The sequence below is a fragment of the Bufo bufo genome, chromosome 9 (assembly GCF_905171765.1).
Source record: "Bufo bufo chromosome 9, aBufBuf1.1, whole genome shotgun sequence".
Taxonomy (NCBI): Eukaryota; Metazoa; Chordata; class Amphibia; order Anura; family Bufonidae; genus Bufo; species Bufo bufo.
Genome location: NC_053397.1, coordinates 196,246,173 through 196,268,790, shown reverse-complemented (window position 1 = coordinate 196,268,790; position 22,618 = coordinate 196,246,173). Strand labels below are relative to the sequence as shown.

Genomic DNA, 22,618 nt, shown 5'->3' with positions numbered 1-22,618 from the left:
TCTATATCTACCTCCCACATCTATCCGTATCTATCCCTCTTTATCTCTGTCTATCCATCTAATATCTATCTACAGTAATAATTATCTATCTAATATCTATCCATCTAATATATCTAATATCTATCCATCTAATATCTATCTACGGTAATAATCATCTATCCCTCTAATATCTGTCTATATCCATCCATCTATCTAATATCCATCCATCTATCTAATATCCATCCATCTATCTAATATCTATCCATATATCTAATATCTATCCATCTAATATCTATCTACGGTAATAATCATCTATCCATCCATATATTTAATATCTATCTACAGTAATAATTATCTATCTAATATCTATCCATCTAATATATCTAATATCTATCTACGGTAATAATTATCTATCTAATATCTATCCATCCATATATCTAATATCTATCCATCTAATATCTATCTACGGTAATAATCATCTATCCATCTAATATCTGTCTATATCCATCCATCTATCTAATATCTATCCATATATCTAATATCTATCCATCTAATATCTATCTACGGTAATAATTATCTAATATCTATCCATCTAATATCTGTCTATATCCATCCATCTAATATCTATCTACGGTAATAATCATCTATCTATCTAATATCTATCTACAGTAATAATCATCTATCTATCCATCCATCTATCTAATATCTATCTCGCTCAAACACATGAGGCACCCACAACATGAAGCCACTCCTGTATGCTTGTACAGAACACATTATGGTATCTTGGACTCGCTGAAGCACAATATTTCACCTCAGAAGCAATACTCCAGTAATACTCCAGTAATACAGCTTCCAAGGAGCAGCCACAATATTTATCTCATAATTTGATATGGAAAAACGTATGCATGATTCAGTGGAAAAACAAATGTGCAGAAATGTGCGCTGTATAACAATCATTGCACAGATATTTATTGAAAAATAAACGTTATATCTGGGGCACAAAATGTGAACTTTCACAGGAGTGGCGTCAGATATTTTACGTTCTAAGGCCTCATGCACAAGGCCGTTGTATTGGTCCGCATCCGAGCCGCAGTTTTTGTGGCTTGGATGCGGAACCATTCACTTCAATGGGGCCGCAAAAAATGCAGACAGCACTCCGTTGCTCCGTTCCGTGGTCCGCAAAAAATATATAACCTGTCCTATTCTTGTCCGTTTTGCGGACAAGAATAGGCAGTTATATCAATGGCTGTCCGTGCAGTTACGCAAACGGATCCGCAAAGCACACAACGGTCGTGTGCATGAGGCCTAACACTGAGAACAGCAACTGAAAAGCTGTCTACAGGTGAAATTTTGGGAAGAACTTGAAATGAATGAATGAAAAGCTTAGGGTTTCAGCAAAAAGGAATGCAGTGTTGTGCCTTGACATTCTGCCAGGGGTTTCTTTGTGGCTTGCAGCACTATTCTTGCCCTAAAAACGACAGAAACCTTGACGGAATCCTGACAGACGCCATAATGGGGTCCGCTGGTCGCCATTCAGATCATTATAAACTAAATCCACCATGCCAGTGGAAGCAAAGCCTTGGCATCTAAAGAAAAATAGCAAAAAATCCAAAATATGCGGCCTGGGTGTATAGCTTCGGGTAAAGTGGGGACAACCGGTTCTGCACATATTTTTGTAAAACATTCCAAATTCATGTGAGGCCTCATTCACACACCCATCTCCATGGTATGTCCATGATGGCACGGTCCGTGTTTCATCCGTGACACTGTCCGTGATCCATCCATGTTTCATCCATGGTTTGTAGTCCGTGTGTCATCCGTTTTCATGGACCTTGCTATGATGACAATTAGTATCCATAATCCGTGAAAACGACAAACCAAACACGGATGGCATCCGTGGTCTTCATAGTCCCAAAGACTAAAATGTGCGTGAGGAATCTGTAGTCATGGACAAAAAGGGCATACTTCCATGGTGTCACCACAGACCCAGTGCCCGTGGAAAACCACTAGGGTGTGAATATACACATTAAAGTCAATAGACGCTTGAGCGGTCTGTAAAGAGGCCTTAGTAGGGTTTGAAGCCAAAGAGGTTCCGGCTTCTAGATGGCACAGTTCACAGGGCGTATGGACAGGAGCAGATGAAATGAATCAAATACTGGTGGAAATAAGATTTTGTGCGGGACAGTCTTCCTACCTCTTCATACACTGGCCCTGACTGTGATACTTGCTACCATCGAAAATTGTTTCATTTTCTCATAAGGCATCTGATTAAATGCTATAACTACAGCTTTAAAATCGGTAATAGCCGGAGAAAACGTACGGATCCATTACGGCAGATGGAACACGCGTCCATCAGGAGGAATCAATCATTTCAGAAATATACACCTAGCAGTGAACCCGGTGACGTCACTGGCACTAATGGGCAGGCTTTATTGGTGCCCTAGGCTGTTTTACAGGCTAGGCAGCGCTAAAGCCCGCCTATTAGTGCCGGTGACGTAACTGGGTTCACTGCTAGGCGGAAGCCTCCACCTAGCATTCCCATTCAGAGACCCGGTACATCCCCGGATCTGCTGAAAAAGCCCTTGCCATGCACGAATCAGCCCCTTTAACCTGGGCTGGGCTGAGTCTAGGCCATGTGACCGATGTACGTGATTTTATCGACCTAGGAAGAGGCTGGCCTCTTCAATTAGCTGATCGGTGTGATATTTACCAGGAGTCCAACCCCCACCGATCAGATACCGATGACCTCTCCTGAAGATAGGTCATCAATATATGAAGCCCGTAAAATCCCTTCAAATAAAGATTACCCAAACCTATAGGAGGTAGGATAAAAATGTGCCAAACGTATCATGCTGTTGGAAAGATCTGGCACACCTCGGCACAAGTTAGACTCTTTTCTCTTCTTTACACCATCACTTGGATAATTTACTTTGGACCAGTATTTTTCCCCAAATAACTTGCACATTTTGCCAAAAAAAAGAAAGAAGAGTCACAACCCTAATTCTAGATATTTTTTAAGTGTCTAGCAAAGCAAAAAAAAAGTGTCTAAAACAGATAAGAAATGTTGTGTAACACATTTGCACCGGTATTTTTTTTTGGTGCATTCCAACCCAGAATTCTGGCTCATTGACCCTAAAAGTTTGTTCACATTAGCGCCATATATTTCTCTTCTGCATCGTCAAGGGGCAGAACACCGGAATGACGTGAGATCCCACTGACTATAAATGGTGGACTGCTGGGTTTCCGTAAGGAAGCCCACTATTTTATGCTATTGCGCCCACCGTTACCACCCAGCCAATCTCTCACCAGGATTGGTCACCATTGTGGACCCGATTGGCTGAGCGGTCACACTTCAGGAGTCTGGAAGGACTAGAAAGTAGAGACTGGCGGGGACTTGGGAAGCATAGGAACAGGAGCAGTGAGGCTGAAAACTACTTTTTTTTTTTACCTATTAATTTTTATGGTCCGACAACCTGTTTAACGTCCACATCAACCTTCTGTTTGTAGTCAGTTCGGGCTGATACAGTAGACTACGTGGTTCTCCGTTCTTTATATAAAGTCGGCTTCCGCTTCGCTCTGTGGCTATCACTGTGATTATCCCTTCAATCATAAAAATACACGAGACGAGACAAGATAACGGTCCAGGTGTGCAGGCGGACAAAGGAGAACGCGGCACTATGAAACCACTATACCTAACGCAGCCACATACAGAGGAGGATATGAAAGGGAACCTGGTACCCGCAGACAGTGTGATACAAATTGCCTTTGGAAATGCTAATGAGTTCAAATCGTACTGATATCCATAAGAAGGAACATGAAAGTAATAATTATTTTTTTTTTTACACATCAACGTTTCTTTGATATTGAAATCTCCAAGAGCGCTCTCACGATGCAGCATCACGTGGTCTGAGTAGCTGAACAGAAACCTGAAAATACTCAATAGATTGTAAGCTCTCGCGGGCAGGGTCCGCTCCCCCTCTGTGCCAGTCTAATAGTTTCATGTTTATCGCATTTGTATTTTTTACATTATGTATGTATAACCCCCTCTTGATGTACAGCGCCATGGAATTAATAATAATAATAGCCATGTGACGGAGGTAAAGTACAAGCTAATACTTGGCCTCAATGATCTGGTCACCTTTTTGTAATGAATCTTCAGCCGTATCGTGTCTGGTCTAAACATACAGGAGACTGTACAGCTCTGCCCTCTAGGGGACGGCTGGAGAATGGTTTCCTCCGGGAGGCGTTTCAAAATGTGATCTTTTGGGTGATTTAGGGCCCATTCACACGTCCGCAATTTGCGGAACGGAATTGCGGACCCATTCATTTCTATGGGGCCGCACGATGTGCTGCCCGGATACGGAATTGCGGACCTGCACTTCCGGGTCCGCAATTCCCTTCCCCAAAAAAATAGAACATGTCCTATTCTTGTCCGCAATAGGCATATTCTATTAGTGCCGGTGATGTGCGGTCCCCAAAATGCGGAACGCACATTGCCGGTGTCCGTGTTTTGCGGATCCACGCAACCGTGGATTCGCAAAACACGCTACGGATGTGTGAATGGGGCCTTATATTGCTGGGCCTATTTGTAGCATGGGGCCTTACAGACATCAGTGAACCACATACGCATTGTGGCATCCGTGTTTCACGGATCATTGCTACAAGACGATCTGGGAATTAATTTTCAGCTAAGCAGTGTCCGTGGAATATGGATGACACAGGGAGGATAAAAAACAGACACATGGATCAAACACGGATCCTTCACGGATGATCCACTGATCACGGATATCGCTACCGACATGAGCGTGGGAATGCGGTCTTAGGATGTATCCCCTTGTAGTGGCTGCAGAGTGGTCATGGCCACGAAACTGCAGTGGCTTCTCAGCAAGTACAGATGAAGCACGTTTAAAAAATAATAATTTTTTACTTGCTCAGAATCTGTGACAAGTCGGGGTAAATGGATGCAGTTTTTTGGGCAGTTCTCTGCTGTGCAAAACACTACGGCCTTACAGCTCCTACATGGAAGGGTTAGTTCAAGTGCAATGCATTTGCTTCACAAATATTCCATGTTACAATTCCTTCAGACTCCCATGATGACGCCTGCCTGATTTCTGGTGTTTCCAGGCCTCCTGCAACGACCCATTGAAACGTGACCACTGCAGCCTTTGACTGGCTGCAGTGGTCCTGTGTTGACACAACATGCCATTTTGGAAGTCCAGAAAACAAAGACCATCGGGGACCAGGGTGGCAAGGTAAGTACAGTGGATATAAAAAGTCTACATGCCCCTGTTAAAATGTCAGGTTTCTGTGCTGTAAAAAAATGAGACAAAGATAAATCATTTCAGAGCTTTTTCCACCTTTAATGTGACCTATAAACTGTACAACTCAATTAAAAAACAAACTGAAATCTTTTAGGTGGAGGGAACAAAAAAAACCTAAAATAATGTGGTTGCATAAGTGTGCACACCCTCTTATAACTGGGGATGTAGCTGTGTTTAGAATTAAGCAATCACATTCACAATCCTGTTAAATAGGAGTCAGCATACACCTGCCATCATTTAAAGTGCCTCCGATTAACCCCCAAAAAGTTCAGCTGCTCTAGTTGGTCTTTCCTGAAATTTTCTTAGTCGCATCCCACAGCAGAAGCCATGGTCCACAGAGAGCTTCCAAAGCATCAGAGGGATCTCATTGTTAGAAGGTATCAGTACGGAGAAGGGTACAGAAGAATTTCCAAGGCATTAGATATACCATGGGACACAGTGAAGACCGTCATCATCAAGTGGAGAACATATGGCACAACAGTGACATTACCAAGAACTGGACGTCCCTCCAAAATGGATGAAAAGACGAGAAGAAAACTGGTCTGGGAGGCGACCAAGAGGCCTACAGCAACATTAAAGGAGCTGCAGGAATATCTGGCAAATACTGGCTGTGTGGTACATGTGACAACAATCTCCCGTATTCTTCATATGTCTGGGCTATGGGGTAGAGGGGCAAGACGAAAGCTGTTTCTTACGAAGAAAAACATACAAGCCAGGCTACATTTTGCACAAACACATCTGAAGTCTCCCAAAAGCATGTGGGAAAAGGTGTTATGGTCTGATGAAACCAAGGTGGAACTTTTTGGCCATAATTCCAAAAGATATGTTTGGCGCAAAAATAACACTGCACATCACCAAAAGAACACCATAACCACAGTGAAGCATGGTGGTGGCAGCATCATGCCAAGGGGCTGTTTTTCTTCAGCTGGAACTGGGGCCTTAGTTAAGATAGAGGGAATTATGAACAGTTCCAAATACCAGTCAATATTGGCACAAAACCTTCAGGCTTCTGCTAGAAAGCTGAACATGAAGAGGAACTTCATCTTTCAGCATGACAACGACCCAAAGCATACATCCAAATGAACAAAGGAATGGCTTCACCAGAAGAAGATTAAAGTTTTGGAATGGCCCAGCCAGAGCCCAGACCTGAATCCGATTGAAGATCTGTGGGGTGATCTGAAGAGGGCTGTGCCCAGGAGATGCCCTCGCAATCTGACAGATTTGGAGTATTTTTGCAAAGAAGAGTGGGCAAATCTTGCCAAGTCAAAATGTGCCATGCTGATAGACTCCTACCCAAAAAGACTGAGTGCTGTAATAAAATCAAAAGGTGCTTCAACAAAGTATTAGTTTAAGGGTGTGCACACTTATGCAACCATATTTTATTTTTATATTTTTTTCTTCCCTCTACCTAAAAGATTTCAGTTTGTTTTTCACTTGAGTTGTACAGTTTATAGGTCACATTAAAGGTGGAAAAAGTTCTGAAATGATTTATCTTTGTCTCATATTTTTTACATCACAGAAACCTGACATTGTAACAGGGGTGTGAAGGCTTTTTATATCCACTGTATATGTTTAAAAAAAAAAATTCATCCACAATTTTGGTGCAAATTTCTGTCTGCAAAATTTACAGCAGCATCCTGTGGATTTGAGGAAACCTGTTACATGTGAACTTACCCTAAAGATGTCGGGCTTATGGTGATCTGCCATCCACACAGCTTCATTCTCTACCCCAAACCTAGTTTCAAGGTGGGGTGTAGCTGAAACCAGTGGCATAAAGGTCCAGGGATTTTTACTTTTACATCTGTAGAAATCATTTACATATCTATTGACCCCCACTGATGAAAAGCTGCAGTACAGAGTCTCCTGTATTACAGGATTCCTGCTGCTTGGGTTTCGACTGATTAAAAAAAGCAGCCATAGACAATTACTGTATGCGTCCGCTAATCTGCATCCATGCAAATAAGCGTCACTGACTCTTGGTCCTTGGAGCAATCTGCATGTAAAGAGATTCAGGTTTAATATCCTAACAACACAGAACGTATGGGGGGAGATTACTAATAACGCTGTAAAACTTACAAAAATAGCACCAACAGCCGAATACATATAAAAAATGTAATCTTTATCATATACTTACTAGTAAAAACACATGAAAAAAAGAGAATAGTCCGCAAAAAATAACGGGAGCTACGGTAAGTACAGTAGCGCCGCTGTCTTCTCTCAGCTTTGCCTCGGCCATGTGACATCACGTTCATCGGTCGCGTCGTCTAGACGCAGGTCAGGCCCATTAAAGTAAATGGGGCTAAGCACAGGTGCTATGAAATGTATGGTGCTGTACATGGTGAGCAGAGAGGAGGCCGCAGCACTACAGCGAGCACCAGTGCCTTCTCAAACATCTGATCAGCGAAGGTCCCAGGTGTCAGACCTCCACCGATCCTGAGGATAGGTCATCAGTGGAAAGGTCTCAGAAAACCCTTTTAAACAGCTGATCAGTATTGATATTGATGACCTCAATATCTAAGTCCCGGAAAAGACTTGGTGCAAAGAGGCAGTGACCATCAACAGTTCAGTAAGCTATACAGAGACATATCTGAGGGATACCAGGCTGGCTATTCGTTTAAAGGGGGGCACCATTTTTAACTCCGAAAAAAAACTGGACAGGGACTGCTGATGGCCCCTAGACCAGGGATAGGCAAACTGCGGCTATCCAGCTGTTGTAAAACTACAACTCCCAGTATGCCCAGTCTGCCTACAGCAGGGAATGATGGGATTTGTAGTTTTACAACAGCTGGAGAGACGCAGTTTTCCCATCCCTGGCCTAGACCACCTTCCATCTAGACCAAGTGGGCCATTTACTATGCTGAAATACACGTAAATAAGGCGTATTTCAGTCACAGATAGCGGCGCTATCTGCGACTTTTCCCCGCGCACTCCAGGTCTATAATGGTGGGCGTGGCGGGGAAAGACCGGCAGGCCCGTCTCATTCATCATTTTCTATGCCTGTTTTAAGCGTAGAAAAAGGTCTAAATGTAAGACAGTAAGGAAGCAGAATTTAGAACTGGCGCTGGAAGCGCCGAAGTTATGCAGAAGCCGCCGCCGCCTCTACATAACTACGGCGGATCCACTGCCAGTTTAGGGCTGGCCTCTAAAACGCCAGTCTTAATGTGCCCCCAAGTTTTTCTGTAATGGATTTCAGCTTCTTCTATGAGAAGACCTTTTTCACTGCAATGTTGGGTGTTTTACTGTTTCCATATTGCACCAGGTTTAACCAGAATTATAACTTGTGGACCCGCCAATAATTAAAAGAATGGGGATCTTGCATCTCCCATTTGAATGGAGCTGTGGTTGCTCTGAATGCTGTCGCTCCATTCAAGGTCGATGGGCCCGACAAAGATAGCTGAGCACCGTAGTTGGCTATCTCCGCAAGTCCCATAGAGATTGAGTGGAGTCATCGCAGACATGTGCAACCACCATTCAAATGTGGGTCCTGGGATACCTGTTGGGGAGGGTCCCATCGAAGTGTGCATGTGCAACCACTGCTCCATACAAATGGTGGACCCCTGTTTTCTTGCTCATTGTGGTCCAATTAGTGAGACCCCCAGCTCTGAGGTGATCAGGTATGATTCTGGAACGATACAGGCATGTAACCAATGGAGTAATGGTACTATACCATATGAAACCGCCAAAGTAATGTAAAAAAGAATCCAGTACGACAACTGGTGAAGATGTATTGCTGGTAGTGGTGGAAAGACTTTCCAGCATTTGCCATGTCCAAAAACTTCTGATTTCTTCCTCTTACAACCCAGCAATTGACTTCCATTATAACTGGGTCCTATCCCAGACCAGGACTATCATGTATTACCGGGATTAGTATTGGAGGAATACTGCCACCTGTTGTCACTGTGAAGAATCCTTGTTTGGTCCATGTGTCTGTTTTTTGCTCTCCATGTGTCATCCATGTTCCATGGATAACTGAAAATAAATTCTTAGAGAATATCCGTGAATAGTCCGTGAAACACGAATGGCTCCGCGGCCACATGCCCTATTTTTGTCCGCGTTTACGGATCCCCTATGGACATTATAGTCTATGAGTTCATGAAAACCATGGACACAACATGCATGGCATCCATGTTTTAGGTCATGGATTGTTGCAAGAAGATGCTCTGAAGATTCATTTTCAGAATAGCAGAGTCCAGGAAATACAGAGGACACACGGACACATGGACAAAACTCGGATCCTTCCCGGACATCTTCACAGATGAACCACTGACCATCTTGTCAAAGATTTCCTCACGGACGTGTGAAAGAGGCCTAATAAGCAGCAAACAAAGCAAAAAAATAAATAGCTATCAAAACCCCCCAAAAAGTTATTTAACTAAAATCTAAATTGTCTGACCTGCTGCAAAACCGCTATGATAAAAATACTGTGAGGACTCACTTACGAAATGAACGACAGATTGTAATTTACATGTCCTGATTTACTGAAAACAGCCATCTGCAGAGAACATTCTGCAATGCAGCTGATGACCCCCACGCCAAACTACAGTTTTTGCGGATCGGATACGGACCCATTCATTTGGATGGGGCCGCAAACCATGCGGACGGCACACCTATCCTCAGGATAGGTCATCAGTATCTGATTGGTGGTCCTCCTCAAAATGATGGGGACGGTCCAAAGCAGACTCTCTCATAAGGAATAAGCAAAAAAAAACATTTATAAACACATTGGAGGCTTATTAAGACCTGAACACCATACGAGTGTGGAGGCAGTCATTCCTACAATGCAGCAGGCGCAGGACTCATTGCAGTGTCCCACTCAAGTAACCGTGGGCCCCGCAAACGTGTTTTTACCATGTATTAATGTCATGTGATATGCCTGTATTTTGTATTTTATCTCCGTTCATATTCTCCATGTCACAATGTGATTTTACATGCAAATATCCTTTATACAGGCCTAGTCAGGGTGCACTACACTCGATTCTCCACAGGATGGAGCAGTGTCAGTGTGTATAAATAGCTTAGCTCCGACCTAAGTTAGGCTGTGCTGTCCTGTGCTGTGCAGTGCTGTCCTGTGCAGTGCTGTCCTGTGCAGTGCTGTCCTGTGCAGTCCTGTGCTGTGCAGTCCTGTGCTGTGCAGTCCTGTGCTGTGCAGTCCTGTGCTGTGCTGTCCTGTCCTGTGCAGTCCTGTGCTGTCCTGTCCTGTGCAGTCCTGTGCTGTGCAGTCCTGTCCTGTCCTGTCCTGTGCAGTCCTGTGCAGTGCTGTCCTGTGCAGTGCTGTCCTGTGCAGTGCTGTCCTGTGCAGTGCTGTCCTGTGCAGTGCTGTCCTGTCCTGTGCTGTCCTGTGCTGTGCTGTCCTGTGCTGTGCTGTCCTGTGCTGTGCTGTCCTGTGCTGTGCTGTCCTGTGCAGTCCTGTGCTGTGCTGTCCTGTCCTGTGCAGTCCTGTGCTGTGCTGTCCTGTGCAGTCCTGTGCTGTGCTGTCCTGTGCAGTCCAGTTCCTGGTTAAATGACCCCTCACAGTACTAATACCTACATTGTGCTCCCTCACAGTTCTAATGCCAATATTGTGCCCCCTCACAGTGGAAATCCAATCCAAAGATGAGCTCAGGTAAATCCAGGTGAGAGTTCAGTTGAATGCAGTTCTCTCATGAGCCTTCAAGAAAGCAACAGCCATGTAGCTGAATATGTGGAGGGAGGCGTATTCCTAGCCTCTCTACTCTGTCCCTGTCAGTTCCATAGCCGAGGGTTAAGGCCTGCAATCATTCTTCCTAGAGGTGAGCAATCCACTCCTATAGATCGCTCTTCCAGGGTGACCAATGTCTAAACTGTATGCAGCCGAGTACGGTATATAAGGAATTATCACGTTTATGCAAGACAAAGGATTAGCAGGATAGTCATTACCTGAGGACTTATTAAGCACCTTTGTAGTAGGTGTAGGAGACAGCTTGAAGCATCTACATCTCCAGTTTAAATCCGGAGGACAGTCAGGCCAACTGTCAGAAATGCATTGGAATAGAAGTTTCAGGATTCAGAAAAGCACCTTTTTATTCAAGGATTAGAATCAGGCAAGTGTAAGACTTTCGTTATTACCAGCCTAGTCTGAGCAGTAGTCTTCTTATGTATTACAAGAGCCTGTACTTCATTGAGGGTTTGCATTTCCCTTTTCCCCATATGCATGGGAGATGGTGCCTAATGCCGGTTTGTATCAAGAGACTGTTTAATGCCTATGGATGTATTGTAATCAAGAGTCATCATCAGTAAAGGGCCATTTGGAGTTTCACACTGTTTGCCTCAGACTCAGTTCCTCTATTAACACTATAGTAAATGGTTGTACCTCCATCCAAAAGGTACTGGCGTCACGATTACAAGGGACCTTGCCACTGGCACATTAATACAGCACCTCAAACCCACATCTGGCCAGTGTCCCTTACACCAGAGCGTGCCCCAGAGAATCCTTGTGCCGTTCTCCTTTTCACTTATGCGAGCCTGCCCAGGGACGACATAACCGTGAGTAACCAGAACTGTACTTACCTCGGCCCACCTATTGCTCACACCGTGACCTCACATAATTCCCCTGCAAGGTCTAGCATACCGCATCATCAAAAAAGGGGCTTCATCAATAGGGCCTTTGGGCCTGAAGCAATATTGTTGGATTTTTTTAAAAAAGGTTTTCCCACAAAAAAATATTCTAGTTTTTAAACCAGCACCCGGATCTGAATACTTTTGTAATTGCATGTAATAAAAAATTTTGTATAGTCACTGAGTTATTCAATACAATGTATCTGTATAGCACCACCTGCTGTCTGTCCCTTATGTCTTTGACCTGCTCACTGAGGTGGCCGCACATGCTCAGTTTCATCCTTCAACTGCCTCCTGAGCTGTGATAGGGAGAGCTGAGACACGCCCCCTGAGCTGTGATAGGGAGAGCTGAGACACGCCCCCTGAGCTGTGATAGGGAGAGCTGAGACACGCCCCCTGAGCTGCAGCAGAATAGACACTCCCCCTGAGCTGTCAGCTTGATATAAATCTAGCAGAGCCATGAATGAGGAGATCTCTGGATCCATGGGAGGTACAGGGCTGGTTCTAGCTTTGTTAGAAGGAGATTGTCATGTTCTATATGACATCTGATTATCATTTTTTACATTAATCATGGCATAACCATTTAAGCCATGCATCTGTGAAAAATCTTCCTCTCAGACGTAAATTATGAGACTATCACTGCAGAACGAAGACTGCAATCCGAAGATTTACCAGACCAACGTCACGTGCAACGATTCTCCATTATCTGCTATCTCATCCTGAGCGGAAGATCTCTGCTGTGACTTCTGCAGATGTCACCAATTCCCATATGAAGATGTGCAGCTTTCTGAAGACGATTGTATGGCTGCCAAGATCTCTGTCCACATTTTACTAGAAGCAGAGTCTGACTTGACGGCTTATGAATGACCATTTGATGCCTAGCTATTCATGTAATGCTCTTTAAGAAGAGGGGTCTGAGCAATCAAAAGTGGAGAAATACATAGTAACTACAATGTCTAACTGAGGCCTATGAATGAAGTGCATGAGCGCATCAATACAGTGGAAAAAATAAGGATTTAGATTTAAAGGGCTTGTCTCACCCCAGGACAGTGCATCGCGCATGATCGGCTGCTCATTCCTATGGCAGCGCCAAAAATAACTGAATGGCGCCCTCAGCTATTTTCAGCAGTCCCAATGAAATGAATGGGAAGCGCACCGCCGTTTCATTCACTTCTCTGGGGCTGATGGAATTAGCCGAGCCGGCAGCTATTCTCTAGGCTCCTATTGGAATGAACAGAGGGGGGCTGCGCATGCGCCGCGCACCATCATTCACTTTGCTGGCTCCGTTCTAAGGATAGGTGCGGGTCCCAGAGGTGGGACCCGAACCTATCGGACAATGGGGCCATATCCTAGCGATATGCCCCCAATGTCTGAGCTGATCAGCGATCTGAAGATAGGTCATCAATATGGGAAACCGGATGGTCATGCACATTCAATAGTCGGTTTCCCCCTACATATAAAGGTTCGGTTGGACAGAGCTTGCATGTATTGCTGATAGGGGAGAGATAAGAACGGCTGCAGGACGATGGGGGGAGAGATAAGAACGGCTGCAGGATGATGGGGGGAGGGATAAGAACGGCTGCAGGACGATGGGGGGGAGAGATGAGAATGGCTGCAGGACGATGGGGGGAGAGATAAGAACGGCTGCAGGACGATGGGGGGAGAGATAAGAACGGCTGCAGGACGATGGGGGGAGAGATAAGAACGGCTGCAGGACGATGGGGGGAGAGATAAGAACTGCTGCAGGACGATGGGGGGAGAGATAAGAACGGCTGCAGGACGATGGGGGGAGAGATAAGAACGGCTGCAGGACGATGGGGGGGAGAGATAAGAACGGCTGCAGGACGATGGGGGGAGAGATAAGAACGGCTGCAGGACGATGGGGGAGAGATAAGAACGGCTGCAGGATGATGGGGGGAGGGATAAGAACGGCTGCAGGATGATGGGGGGAGGGATAAGAACGGCTGCAGGACGATGGGGGAGAGATAAGAACGGCTGCAGGACGATGGGGGGAGGGATAAGAACGGCTGCAGGACGATGGGGGGAGGGATAAGAACGGCTGCAGGACGATGGGGGGAGAGATAAGAACGGCTGCAGGACGATGGGGGGAGAGATAAGAACGGCTGCAGGACGATGGGGGGAGAGATAAGAACGGCTGCAGGACGATGGGAGGAGAGATAAGAACGGCTGCAGGACGATGGGGGGAGAGATAGGAACGGCTGCAGGACGATGGGGGGAGAGATAAGAACGGCTGCAGGACGATGGGGGGAGGGATAAGAACGGCTGCAGGACGATGGGGGAGAGATAAGAACGGCTGCAGGACGATGGGGGGAGAGATAAGAACGGCTGCAGGACGATGGGGGGAGAGATAAGAACGGCTGCAGGACGATGGGGGGAGAGATAAGAACGGCTGCAGGACGATGGGGGAGAGATAAGAACGGCTGCAGGACGATGGGGGGAGAGATAAGAACGGCTGCAGGACGATGGGGGAGAGATAAGAACGGCTGCAGGACGATGGGGGGAGAGATAAGAACGGCTGCAGGACGATGGGGGGAGGGATAAGAACGGCTGCAGGACGATGGGGGGAGAGATGAGAACGGCTGCAGGACGATGGGGGGAGAGATGAGAACGGCTGCAGGACGATGGGGGGAGGGATAAGAACGGCTGCAGGACGATGGGGGGAGGGATAAGAACGGCTGCAGGACAATGGGGGGAGGGATAAGAACGGCTGCAGGACGATGGGGGGAGGGATGAGAACGGCTGCAGGACGATGGGGGGAGGGATAAGAACGGCTGCAGGACGATGGGGTGAGGGATAAGAACGGCTGCAGGACGATGGGGGGAGGGATGAGAACGGCTGCAGGACGATGGGGGAGAGATAAGAACGGCTGCAGGACGATGGGGGAGAGATAAGAATGGCTGCAGGACGATGGGGGAGAGATAAGAACGGCTGCAGGACGATGGGGGGAGAGATGAGAACGGCTGCAGGACGATGGGGGGAGAGATGAGAACGGCTGCAGGACGATGGGGGGAGGGATAAGAACGGCTGCAGGACGATGGGGGGAGGATAAGAACGGCTGCAGGACAATGGGGGGAGGGATAAGAACGGCTGCAGGACGATGGGGGGAGAGATGAGAACGGCTGCAGGACGATGGGGGGAGGGATAAGAACGGCTGCAGGACGATGGGGGGAGGGATAAGAACGGCTGCAGGACGATGGGGGGAGGGATAAGAACGGCTGCAGGACAATGGGGGGAGGGATAAGAACGGCTGCAGGACGATGGGGGAGAGATAAGAACGGCTGCAGGACGATGGGGGGAGGGATAAGAACGGCTGCAGGACGATGGGGGGAGGGATAAGAACAGCTGTCTTCCCCAAGTGGTGGGGCCAGCCATCAAGGAATATGAGCTAGGACCAGTGACAGGAGGTTCATATTCAATATAATTTTTTAAAACAAATAAGCATAATACTAAGTATAATACAGAACTATAATGTAACAAATAAACAGAACATCTCAATGCATACTCTATTAAAGGGGTTTTCCAGGCTCTTAAGATTAATGACCTTTCGGTGGAGGGACCAACATCTGGCACCCACATAATCAGCTGAGGACCGGTCATCAATATCACAGGCCAGAAAAACCCCTTTAAACCACAAATGAAGAAAAAAAATAATGATATTGCTCAAAAGGAAGATCTCCGCTCTTCACCTTGATGTTACAGGCCTGCTCCATCAGCCTCCGCGCATTCTCCTCAGCCCTGTAACGTTTTGGCAGCTGGACCCGGAAAAACTTTAATGCCCCTTCAAAATCCGCTTGGAGGAGGTCTTCTTTGGAAGTCTATCACAAAAAAAAAAAGCAAAGCTACATAAGACAATAAAGTTTACATTTACCAACACAGAAAGGCCTCACGCACATGACCGGTGTGTGTTTTGCTGTCCACAAATTGCGGATCCGCAAAACACGGATGGCGTCCGTGTGCGTTACGCAATTTGCAAAACGGCACGGACAGCCATTAATATAACTGCCTATTCTTAGGACAGGTTATATTTTTTTTGCGGACCACGGAACGGAGCATCGGATGCTGACAGCACACGGAGTGCTGTCTGCATCTTTTGCGGCCCCATTGAAGTGAATGGGTCCGCATCCAAGCCGCAAAAACTGCGGCTCGGATGCGGACCAAAACAACGATCGTGTGCATGAGGCCAAAATCGGTATCAGCATTAGTATCTCACTAGGGTCTCCTAATTTAATTCAGATGCATGGTACACATCACTCTGCACAGATAAGTTCCAGTTTGCATCTGTATGTTGCGGTGTATGGACAGAAAACACAGCCCTGACACAAAAAACGGATGATTTATTTGGATTTTATTGTTCAGATCACAATCTTCAGTTCTCAATTAGTGTATGTCATGCTGTTAAGATTGTACAGGGTGGGCCATTTATATGGATACACCTTAATAAAATGGGAATGGTTGGTGATATTAACTTCCTGTTTGTGGCACATTAGTATATGTGAGGGGGGAAACACTTCAAGATGGGTGGAGACCATGGCGGCCATTTTGAATCAAACTTTTGTTTTTTCAATAGGAAGAGGGTCATTTGACACATCAAACTTATTGGGAATTTCACAAGAAAAACAATGGTGGCTTGGTTTTAACGTAACTTTATTCTTTCATGAGTTATTTACAAGTTTCTGACCACTTATAAAATGTGTTCAATGTGCTGCCCATTGTGTTGGATTGTCAATGCAACCCTCTTCTCCCACTCTTCACACACTGATAGCAACACCGCAGGAGAAATGCTAGCACAGGCTTCCAGTGTCCGTAGTTTCAGGTGCTGCACATCTCGTATCTTCACAGCATAGACGATTGCCTTCAGATGATACGAGATGTGCAGCACCTGAAACTATGGATACTGGAAGCCTGTGCTAGCATTTCTCCTGCGGTGTTGCTATCAGTGTGTGAAGAGTGGGAGAAGAGGGTTGCATTGACAATCCAACACAATGGGCAGCACATTGAACACATTTTATAAGTGGTCAGAAACCTCTAAATAACTCATGAAAGAATAGAGTTACGTTAAAACCAAGCACACCATTGTTTTTCTTGTGAAATTCCCAATAAGTTTGATGTGTCAAATGACCCTCTTCCTATTGAAAAAACAAAAGTTGGATTCAAAATGGCCGACTTCAAAATGGCCGCCATGGTCCCCACCCATCTTAAAAAGTTTCCCCCTTCACATATACTAATGTGCCACAAACAGGAAGTTAATATCACCAACCATTCCCATTTTATTAAGGTGTATCCATATAAATGGCCCACCCTGTACTTTACATGACATGACTGTGTGCATGCAAGGATCCATTCAGACGTCCGCAAGTGTTTTGCGGTCTGCAAATTGCGGATCTGCAAAACACGGGTACCAGCCATGTGCGTTTCACATTTTGCGGACAGCACATGGGTGGCCCTGTGACAGAAATGCCTATTCTTGTCCGCGATTGCGGGCAAGAATAGGTGCTCTATATTTTTTGCGGGGGGACGCTGAACGGAACTACAGATGCGGACAGCACACGGTGTGCTGTCTGCATCTTTTGCGGCCCCATTGAAATGAATGGGTCTGCACCCGTTCCGCAAAATTGCGGAACGGATGTGGACCCTGGACTATGGACGTCTGAGTGGACACTTATTGGTACAGACTAACATTAGCTGAGCTTTCACGACCTTTTTCATGCACTAGAGGAGGTTGTGCCACCATAAAATTTTATTTTGATATTATTCAGCAAGAAAATCTAGTTAGTTTTCTCATTTACTTTCTGTTGTGGGAGATTCTCTTTACTTCATCATAATGGCGCCCCTTGGTTTTTAGTCTGTATAGTAATGTGCACGTCCACCTCCTGAGGTGGTCGCACATGCTCTGTTCCATCCTTCAACTGCTCCCAGATGGCTCTACTGTTAGAAGCTGCGAGAGTTACAGGGAGAGAGCTGCGGCCATAAGGATACGTCCCCTGAAGTGTAATAGGGAAAGAGCTGCAGCAGAAAGGACACTCTCCTGAGAAAGAACATGCCCCCTAAAATGCCAGCCTGAAGAGAATCTAGCAGAGCAACTGGAGCAATGAATGGGGAGATCTCTGGATCCATGTGAGGGACAGGGCTGGTTCTAGCTTTGTCAGAAAGAGATGGTCATGTATTATGTGATGCCTGAGTTTCATTTTTTACATTCGTCACGGGAGAAGCCTCTTCATGCTTAAAATATTAGACACGTATAATGAAATACAAGCACTCCCCTAAAGCGGGAACTTAAGATTTCTGCCTGTGCTCTACCTTTAGTAACCTAAGGACCCAGAAACTGCATTCTTCACCATTGTCCTGACAGAACAGACCTTTCACCCATCCCCTCTTTCCCACAGCCCTTCATTCAACAAGATCAATTATGACCTGAGCGTGTCCTCCTCCACATCTTATACTCCCACACCTCCTATAAGGCTCTTTATAACACCACCTCAAATATTTATCCCTAATAATCAAAAAGACCTAATAGAAAAATGGGCCTTCTTGCCCATAGCAAACAACGAGAGCCCAACTTTTATTTCTTAAAGGGAATGTGTCCACAGAAAATGACCTACTGTTTAAATAACGTTTTTATGTATTTTTTTTTTTAAAGAATTTTTGGTGATTTTTGTTCCATGTATTTTTCCATGTCTCGCTATCTATTAAAAAAAAATAAAAAAAAATATAATGGTGAATTATTCGCATAATATGTTGAGACTTTCCGTTCTGTATGGGAAATTTTTAAGTAGTCGTCTCATTATCATCACAGACAGGATTACAATGACCTCTTTATAGCGAACACAGGATCCGCCATTCACTATAGGTGATATCATAGCTTATCTACTCCTTCCTGAACTCTGCACAGGTGACCAAGAATGCCTAGAAAAATTTCCCATAGTCAAAGAGGTCCGTTCCTGTCCGTTGTGTCTATGGCCCAGGTGGCTGCTCTCAAAGAAAAATATTCTTCTCCCAGTGGTTTGGATTTCCTTCTAGTAACTTACATCGCAGCTATTTTAAAGGGGTTGGGGCATCTCATACATTGGTGGCAAATCGCTAGGATATGCCATCAATATCTGACAGGTGCGGGTCACACCTCTGGGATCCGCACCTATCTCTAGAACGGAGACAGTAAAATAAAGCAGAGTGGACCGCGCATGAGCAACTGCCCTCCATTGATTTCCATGAGAGTGCCGAAAATAGCAGAGCAGCGTGCTCGGCTATTTTTTTAGAAGTCCCATATAAATTAATGGGAAGTGGCCACAGCTCCTTTCACTTCTATGGAACTGACTGAAATATATATACAGTCAGGTCCATAAATATTGGGACATGGACACAATTCTAAAATTTCTGGCTCTATACACCACCACAATGGATTTGAAATGAAACGAACAAGATGTGCTTTAACTGCAGACCGTCAGCTTTAATTTGAGGGCATTTACTTCCAAATCAGGTGAACGGTGCAGGAATTACAACAGTTTGCATATGTGCCTCCCACTTGTTAAGGAACCAAAAGTAATGGGACATAATAATCATAAGTCAAACTTTCACTTTTTAATACTTGGTTGCAAATCCTTTGCAGTCAATTACAGCCTGAAGTCTGGAACGCATAGACTTCACCAGACGCTGGGTTTCATCCCTGGTGATGCTCTGCCAGGTCTATACTGCAACTGTCTTCAGTTCCTGCTTGTTCTTGGGGCATTTTCCCTTCAGTTTTGTCTTCAGCAAGTGAAATGCATGCTCAATCGGATTCAGGTCAGGTGATTGACTTGGCCATTGCATAACATTCCACTTCTTTCCCTTAAAAAAACTCTTTGGTTGCTTTTGCAGTATGCTTTGGGTCATTGTCCATCTGCACTGTGAAGCGCCGTCCAATGAGTTCTGAAGCATTTGGCTGAATATGAGCAGATAATATTGCCCGAAACACTTCAGAATTCATCCTGCTGCTTTTGTCAGCAGTCACATCATCAATAAATACAAGAGAACCAGTTCCATTGGCAGCCATACATGCCCACGCCATGACACAACCACCACCATGCTTCACTGATGAGGTGGTATGCTTAGGATCATGAGCAGTTCCTTTCCTTCTCCATACTCTTCTCTTCCCATCAACTCTGGTACAAGTTGATCTTGGTCTCATCTGTCCATAGGATGTTGTTCCAGAACTGTGAAGGCTTTTTAGATGTCGTTTGGCAAACTCTAATCTAGCCTTCCTGTTTTTGAGGCTCACCAATGGTTTACATCTTGTGGTGAACCCTCTGTATTCACTCTGGTGAAGTCTTCTCTTGATTGTTGACTTTGACACACATACACCTACCTCCTGGAGAGTGTTCTTGATCTGGCCAACTGTTGTGAAGGGTGTTTTCTTCACCAGGGAAAGAATTCTTCGGTCATCCACCACAGTTGTTTTCCGTGGTCTTCCAGGTCTTTTGGTGTTGCTGAGCTCACCGGTGCGTTCCTTCTTTATAAGAATGTTCCAAACAGTTGTTTTGGCCACGACTAATGTTTTTGCTATCTCTCTGATGGGTTGTGTTTTTTCAGCCTAATGATTGCTTGCTTCACTGATAGTGACAGCTATTTGGATCTCATCTTGAGAGTTGACAGCTTCCAAATGCAAATAGCAGACTGGAAATGAACTCTGGACCTTTTATCTGCTCATTGTAATTGGGATAATGAGGGAATAGCACACACCTGGCCATGGAACACTCCCATAGAATCCGAATGCGCGGTCCTGCTCTCCTTCACTTTGCGGGCTTCATTCTAGAGATAGATGTGGGCCCAGAGGTGGTACTCGCACCTATCAGACATTGATGGCATATCCTAGTGATATGACCCCAATGCATGAGATGGGCCAACCCCTTTAAATGTTACTTATATAGTTAAAGGGGTTTTCATTCAAACGAAACGTATCACTTATCCACAACAAGATATAGGGCAAAGTGCCTACCTGTTGGGGATCGCACCGTGGGACTCCTGCCGATCACCAGAACATGAGCCCTGTGATCCGTATTTTGAATGGTGAATCTTAAGTACATGACTGCTACCACTGCATATGGGACTGCTGGAGATAGCGGGGTACAATGCTTCCCTATCTCCAGCAGTCCTAGGAGAAGCTGTGTCTGGCTATACATGTTTCCTGTAGTGACCAAATACATGGCTGTCCATACGGTATAATGCATAACGGTATCATGCATTGCCTGGAAAGGAGGTAACTGGTAACACCCAGCCGTACTTTACTGCAGACTGGTGGCAAGTCATTTGCTACTTCTAGTAGGAATAATAGAGGAATGGCACAACATTGAGTCCTAAGAATAGATGCTAGAGAATTTTTATTACATGGGGATGCAAGTAGTTACTACATCAGACATGTCAGGAGAGGCTTCTTGAAGTATAAAACAAGTCACAAATCAGATCTTGGGTTTAAAAAACTTTTCTTTCCAAAACGCAATTCTCTGGACGTTCAGTATCCGGTTCGACCCTATTTACTTTGCGGCTGTGCAAATATTTGCCATGTCTGAATTCTGAAAAAAATGTTCTTGAGAATTGGCTTCTGAAGAGATAGTTTCCAGGTTTATCTGGTTTTTGATCATTTTAAGGCTGCATTCACATGACCGTGTGACGACCGCATCTGTTTTGTGGACCGCAAACTGTGGACCCCACGTCACAATGTGGACCCACTGACTTCAAAGGGTCTGAGATCCACAAGACGCAGACTATGATAGGACATGTCCAGTGGTGTAGATAGAGAAGTAAGGGCCCCAAGGATCAAACCAGGCCCCCCCCCCCCCACAGGACAGAAGGGCTTCTGCCTAAACCCCTTTCAATGGCCCTTTAGCCATTTCTCCACTGCTTCATTTGCTAAAAGTTGTTCCTTTAGAGCAGGGATGCTCAACGTGCGGCCCTCCAGCTGTTGTAAAACTACAACTCCCACCATGCCCTGCTGTAGGCTGTCCGGGAATGCTGGGAGTTTTAGTTTTTCAACAGCTGGAGGGCCGCAGGTTGAGCATGCCTTCTTTAAAGGGTAGAGTCCTGACCAAGTTTTCACCTCCAGTAAGAAGAGGGGATAATCCCAACTAAGACTGGGCCCCATAACAGTCGCCTGGTCTGCCGCTATGTTAGTTACTCCCCTGGACACATCCAATCTTTTGAGACACGGAAGAACAGACCCGGAATCACACAGAAGCCCCTCCGCGTGCTTCCGGGCCCGTGCCTCTGTGTTGCACATGTCCTATCTTTGGCCGCGCCTTGCGAATTGCAGACACATTGAAGTCAATGGTTCCACACCGCGCCAGTGTTTTGCGGATTCACGGTTTGTGGTCCGTAAAATGGACACAGCCGTCATGTGAATGCGTCATAACCTCAGTTATGTCATAGGATTGAATGGGTAAAATGCAGGAAGCACAGGTCACTGCTGGCCTCTGACAGAACACCACTTACTTCTTGTACGGTCTATGGATTGATTGGCTCAAATGTGAGAAATAAAATGGTGTATTATACACATTTGTAGTAGAAGTGGTAAAAGTAAGCTCACTGGGTAACTTTAGGTATCGGGTCGTAAGGGTATTTTTCTTTTATGGACTTTCCAGACGGGCAATGGAGAATTGCGACTTTGCATCCACATAGTATATAAGTACACGGCGAGCTATTGAACAATGGCGATGTTCAAATCGCCTGGCAAAATGCGCTCGACGTAGACTACAAAC

At 45.5% G+C, this 22,618-nt stretch overlaps 1 protein-coding gene across 2 annotated transcripts in view; it reads right to left on the bottom strand.

Annotated features, from left to right (window-relative positions):
- Positions 1-22,618, bottom strand: part of RABGAP1L (RAB GTPase activating protein 1 like) — a 328,801-nt gene that overhangs the window by 45,917 nt on the left and 260,266 nt on the right. For both annotated transcript variants that reach the window (XM_040406733.1, XM_040406738.1), the window contains one exon: positions 15,581-15,709. In XM_040406733.1, coding sequence (XP_040262667.1) covers positions 15,581-15,709 — 129 coding nt within the window. The remainder of the gene's footprint in view (positions 1-15,580; positions 15,710-22,618) is intronic.